General features: G+C 60.6%; 1 protein-coding gene across 1 annotated transcript in view; it reads left to right on the plus strand.

Annotated features, from left to right (window-relative positions):
- Positions 1-4632, plus strand: part of SBF1 (SET binding factor 1) — an 85158-nt gene extending 80526 nt beyond the window's left edge. The window contains 8 exon segments of the mRNA XM_075024481.1: positions 16-142; positions 229-359; positions 1060-1293; positions 1509-1619; positions 1801-2012; positions 2216-2303; positions 2394-2525; positions 2677-4632. Of these exon segments, the coding sequence (XP_074880582.1) occupies positions 16-142; positions 229-359; positions 1060-1293; positions 1509-1619; positions 1801-2012; positions 2216-2303; positions 2394-2525; positions 2677-2775 (1134 nt within the window). The 3' untranslated portion in view covers positions 2776-4632.
- Positions 4633-6239: the final 1607 nt, after the last annotated feature.

The following is a 6239-nucleotide window of genomic DNA, read 5'->3' on the forward strand; positions in this document are numbered from 1 at the left end:
TGCTGCTCCTTGCAGATCCACCTGCAGTTCCCCATGGAGTTTGAGTTCAGCCAGTACTACCTGAAGTTCCTCAGCTACCACTACATTTCCAACCGTTTCCGGACGTTCCTGCTGGACTCTGACTATGAGCGCATCGAGCTGGGTGAGGACGGTGTGCGGGGCCCACAGCGGATGGCAGCCCAGTGCTTTGCCCCAAATAATGCCCCTTCCCCTCTCTCTTCTCTGCAGGACTCCTTTACGAGGAGAAGGGTGAGCGGAAGAGCCAGCAGGTCTACAAGTCCATCTGGGATTACATCGACCGGCTCAACAAGAAAGCCCCCATCTTCTTCAACTACATGTATGCCCCTGAGGATGGGGAGGTGAGAGCTCTGCTCCTGCCCTTGGGTCAGCCCAGCCCAGCCGACCCCTGCGCGCTGCAGAGGGCTCAGACGGGGCTTTCCAGGGGCACCCCGGTGTCTCCGTACCTGCATGTGGCCAAGCGAGCAGCCGCTTGTCAGCTAGACCGTGGCGTTTGCCCACCTGAGTGATCTTGCCCAGCTGTGGCACCGGAGCCCTGGGGAGGGTGTCTGCTGCCTCGGGGGACATGAGCAGAGTCAGGTCCCTGAGAGCTGTGTCCCTGGAGGGCGGTCAGGCAGGAATGTAGGTGAGGCTGCAGAGGGGAGATCCCGTGCTGGAGCTGCCAGGGTCTCGTTTTGGGCTGGGAACGTCCTTCCTTGGGGAGAGGAAGCGGCAGCTTCTGGTACGTGGCCTCAACAGGTCGGCCGGGCAGGGGGCTGCTCTCTGCTGATGCGGGCAAGCCGTGGCCCAGCTGCTCAGGGCTCTCGTTTGGTCTGGGAGCAGCTCTGCCTTTCTCTGGCCCAGCATCGCCTTTTCCTGACCAGCCTGCAGCTTTCCAGCCTCAGCTGCCTCGTTACTGGTCAGAAAGCATTGCCCTTGGGGAAAGCGCATTGTGAAGGGTCTGATGTTCTGTCTGGACGGATTGTCCCTGCAGCACGGCCAGGGACATGTCCTGCCTGGACGCTGCTGCCCTTCTTGAGTATAACCCTGGTTCTTCTGCAGGTGCTAAGGCCCTACAGCAACATTTCCAACCTGAAGGTATGGGACTACTATACGGAGGAGACGCTTTCTGAGGGCCCCTCCTATGACTGGGAGCTGACGCAGGGGCAGCCAGAGCACGTGGAGGAGGCAGATCGGCAGGACACCAGTGCCCCCCAGACGAAGCGCAAGATCATCTGGCCGTGCTACGACAACCGCAGCCGCGTGGAGCCCGATGCCATCTCCAAACTGCTGGAGGTGAGCGCAGCTGGTGGTGGCACTGTCTTACGTGTTGCTTCTGGGTTTGGCCCTGGCCTGGACTCGCTATGGTGTGCCCACGGGTGGGACACTGCCCCATGCACACAGTGGGACAGGGTTGTGGCAGGGTCACAGTCGATTGAACCCCCCGGGACAGGGTCAGTGGTCCCTGGGGTCTCGTCCCCTCCTGGGCTGATGCCTGAATCCCCCCACAGGAGCTGCACAACCTGGAGATGGAGCTGGGGCAGGTCCCAGAGCGCTGGAAGGACACATGGGACAAGGTCAAAGCTTCCCAGCGCACTGAGGCACGGCAGGAGGGCAGCCGGGTAGGTTGGGGGCTGTGTGACGGGGGGGCGGAAGGGAGGGAGGGGTCACTTTGCCCAAGGGTCCCCCAAGCAAAGCGGGTGTTTGCTCCTGCAGCCTGGCACCAAGGAGGGGTGCTGGTGCTCGGCCCCCAGGCTGGGTGTGCCATCCTCCCCCTCACGCTGTGCCCTCTGCTCCCCGCAGACCCCCAGCTCCCTGCTGATGTCCTCCAGCCTCTCCCACCACCGGCGCTCGCTGGGTGTGTACCTGCAGGAGAGCGGCGTAGGCTCTACCCTCAACCTCAGCCTCGACAGCGACACCAGCAGCACCTCCACACCCTCCAGTGGGAAGCAGGGCGGCCGCAAGAGCACCAGCACGCTCTACAGCCAGTTCCAGATGTCGGAGAGCGAGAACAGGCAGGCGCGGGGCTCGGGATGCTGGGGGCTGCTGGTGGCTCTGGGAGGGGGATCTCTGTCCGGGGAGGGGTGAATGCAAGTGGGTTCTGCAGAGCACGGACCCCGATTGCTTCTCGTCCCCGCTGATGCTGGGGTGCCACAGACAGACCTGCCCTTCAGCCCCTCTCCCCTTCCCACCCTAATATGCTGCCTGGCCCACGCAGGTCCTATGAGGGGTCGCTGTACAAGAAGGGAGCCTTCATGAAACCGTGGAAGCCTCGCTGGTTCGTGCTGGATAAAACTAAACATCAGGTACTGAGGGGCAGGTGAGCCCTGGGGTCTGTCCTTCCCTCCCTCCCTCCCTCCTGTGAGCTCTGACGTGTGCGGCACCTTTCCCCGCAGCTGCGGTACTACGACAGCCGGATGGACACGGAGTGCAAAGGAGTCATTGACCTGGCTGAGGTGGAGTCCATCACCCCAGGAACCCCCACCATGGGGGCCCCCAAGATGGTGGACGAGAAAGCCTTCTTCGATGTGAGTGTGGCATTGAGCTGTGCCTTAGGGAGAGCTCAGCGGTCTGTGGCTCTGCCCCAGACCCCAGCCGTTTGCCCCGGCAGCACCGGGCTGCGGTGCTGGTGGCTCTCTGTGTGCGGCTCCCGCTCACCTCCTTTCTCCTCCCCTGCAGCTGAAGACGACAAAACGAGTTTACAATTTCTGCGCCCAGGATGTGCAGCTAGCCCAGCAGTGGATCGACCGCATCCAGAGCTGCTTGTCGGACGCGTGAGACTGGCTCAGAGGAGCCTCTATTCCAGGCACAGAGTCTCCCGGGCCCCAGCACATGGAGCAGAGGCAGTGCCCAGGCTCGTGTCCGAGCCAGGGCTGTGATTGACTGGAGAGGAGGAGATGGCCTTCCTTCCCATCTGCCACGGGAGGGCTGTGCTGGGGAGCCCGCGGCCACGCACCCCCCAGGCGGCAGTGGGGGCAGGATCAGTATGTTACACTATGGTAGGACTGTGTAGTGGAGGAATTCCTCGCGTTGAAGCAGGCTGGGGGTGCAGGCGGGAGCCTGTCCCGCTCTCTCCTCCCAGGCCTGTCTGAGCCCTGTAATTACTGTGTGTCCTCTGTGCGCCTCCCACGCCGGACGGCCCCGCTCCAGCTCTCTGCGGCAGCAGGGGTGTCATCAGCCGGCTGGGGAGGGTGCACCTCGCCTCCAGCCCACCCAGTGCTGCTGGAGAAAGCGGGAGCTGCCTGCCTGCCTCGTCTTCCCCACGGTTTGCATGTCTGCCAGAGCATCCACGGGGGGAGAACCAGCCCTGCTCCCTCCTCGTAGCGCAGTAGCTGGCCTAAGCGTGTCCTGGGCTTTGCTGCCGTCTTGCCGGAACCGGGGATCTGCACCTCAGGGTGCCGGTGTTTGCAGAGCTGACTCGCCTGAATGCTGGGACCATCCTGACCCAGCCGGCGTCCCCCTGGCAGCAGCCAGAGCATCCCAGCCCTTGAGCCTCACCTGGCCCAGCCTTCCCCAGGAACAAATGGGCATGGCTGCTGTCTGCCCGGGGATGGGGGTTGTAGCTGCAGGCGCTGGACTCTGTCTCGGGAGGGGACGTGGATGTGGCCACTCTGCTCCCAGCAGGCAGGTGCCTGTTTAGGCTGTGGCAAAGGGGCTCCCTGTCCTAGCTGGGGCACAGCCTCTACCTCCACTGTCGGGCTTGCTGTCACGGAGGCGGGGAAGGCATGTTCCCCATGGGAGGTGCCAAATGCTGCACCCTCCTGAGTGCTGTGGTCTGGTTCCCTCTGTCCCCCTGGGACGAGGGCTCCTGCTCGGCTGCAGGGCTGGGACACGGCTGGGCACAGCAGTGCTGGCAGGTGCCACTGGGTCTCTTTGCACAGGTCACCCCCCCACCCCACGCAGCCCTCCTGCAGAAAGGAGGGGGCAGCACCTCAGAGGGCACCTTCTCCCCCTCCCTGAGCCCCCCCTGGTCCCCAGGGCTCATGCTCTGCCCCGTGCTGTCAGGCCGAGCCTGCTGGCAGAGGGGTCTCAGCAGGAGCCCTGGGCCCGCAGGTTTGCCCTGCGGCAGCGCAGCACTGCTGGGGGCTGCGCATCCCACCGCCCGCTGCCACCTTCCCTGCTTGTTGCTGTCACTGTGTCAGTGCAAAGGGGGAATCTCGGTACAGAAACAGATCCTGCAGCACCTCATCCATCCCCTGCACTGGTGTGAACGCGGAGGGGATTTGGTCCTACTCCACCTGAGGGTCGCTTGCCAGGAACCTAGAGGCGTTGTGAGGTCGCTCAGGACCCGCTGCCACTGCGCCGGCTGGGGCCTGACCCTCCCGCCTCCCTGCAAGCTCGGCCAGCTCTTCTACCTGTCTTGTTTTTAAAGGAGTACAATGTTTTATTTCAGTGCAGAACTCTTTGTACAGTCTTAACCCCCAGGTTCCCCTCTTTGTTTTATTGTACATTAATGGCTGTGGCAGGTAGCTGGTGTAACATGGAGGTTTTTTGTAACTTACCTGAGCAGTTGTAGATTATTGAAGTTTCTGTACATTGTGTCAAACATACAGAGTCCTTGTATTGTATTGTGCCTAGAGGAAAAAGGTTATTATATAAAGAGAAAACTAACTGAATTTAATAAAAAAATTAATATGACACGTGCCCTTTTACCTCACTGCAACCGACATCAGCTGCTCCCCAGTTGCACTGGGCCAGTGCTGCAGGACCCACAGGAGCTGGGCTCAGCTCCGGTCCCAAGGGGACTAGGCTGTCCCCAGCTTCATAGGGACAGAGCCTCAGGGATAAATTCTGGCACAGCACCAGGGATGTGCCTGAGCTGAGTCTGCCCTGGTCCCTGCATTCCCTATGGCAAACAAGGAACTTTGTCCTGCGCTGTCCTACCTGCTCCTGCTCACTCTGGCTAGTTTTACTCTTTGCCAAGGGACTCCAGTTTGATGAGCCCCATGTCTTGTTCTTGTTTGCCCAGGTGCATTAGTCACTGGGCTTGCAGCAGAATGTCTTCCCTGGAAAAAGGGGGTGCACCATGGACGGTGGCCCCTTGACCCAGCTCCACCCCACCGTGCGTGTCCCTGCTGAGCAAACTGCTGTTCTCAGAGGCCACCAGCACGACAGCATGGGGATGGGATCTGCAGGGCAGCTGCATGGAGCTGCTGAGCTGACACACGCTGAAAACAGCCTTGCTCTGCAGCAGGGGATGGGAAACGGTGTTAAAAGGAACGCTGGAAAGAAATCCAAACCCAACAGTCCCAGTTTGCAATGCCCCCTGCCCCCCGGGGTCTGGTTCCCCTTGACCAACCAACCTCAATGCATCATTACAGGAACGGTGACTTCATGCAGCTGGTTCAAACCTGCTCCTGGCTGCCACCACCAAGACCCGGACCCCTTGAAAAATTACAGGGTATGAGAAGAGACTCCATGCTTCAGCGTCATCCCAAAGTCCCAAAAGGTCAACACAGCCCAGGCTGAGAGGGTGCTGCCCACAGCTAGAGGAGCACAGGAGGCCAGCCCAGGTCCACCTTAGTGCTGACTGCTCGCACAGCCTTTAGCTGCAGAAACAGCACCTTTCTTCAGGGTGAAGGACTTGAGGATTTTGGCACAAGAAGCCATGGGATGGAGAATTTTACATTGCAGCTAACACGACTCAAGAAAAAGGGACCAGCTACCTGGAGAGGCAAACATCTGGCAAAGTCACTAATGGCCAAGGTGCCCCTGTCACTGCCTGCAGTTTGCAGGCTCACATGCCAGGCCTTGGCCAAGACTAAACCAGGGTAAGTGAAAACTGAAAACACCATCCAGGCTAACAGGGAGAACACCCATCACTTCAGCACCTCTCCTGTTTGTTAGCCTTACAGCCCGCAGGCACCGGGGGTTTCCTCCAGAATCAGCAACCCTGCCACGGCACTGTTCCCCACGGGCATCACGGCACTCGTGCTCTGGAGGTGAGCTGTGCATTTGGAAGAGCAAAGCCGCTCTCGTCTTACAGCCGTGGTGTTGCTGTACCCATCGTCCTGCGAGACAGCGCAGGTGAAAAATGCCGCTTTTACCTTCTCTCCCCTTTGACAGCAACAGATGACTTGAAAACCAGCAACCCCGACCTCTGCTCTCGCCAGGGGCTGCAGGAAGCCACCCGAGCCAGCCGAGCTCCTCCACCAGTCCAGCAGCTCTCCTGGGTGTGCCAGCAGAAGAAACCTGCAGGTTTCTGCAGGCACCACCCCGAATGCTGCCTGCACTCACCCCCT

The sequence above is a fragment of the Buteo buteo genome, chromosome 4 (assembly GCF_964188355.1).
Source record: "Buteo buteo chromosome 4, bButBut1.hap1.1, whole genome shotgun sequence".
NCBI classification, from domain to species: Eukaryota; Metazoa; Chordata; class Aves; order Accipitriformes; family Accipitridae; genus Buteo; species Buteo buteo.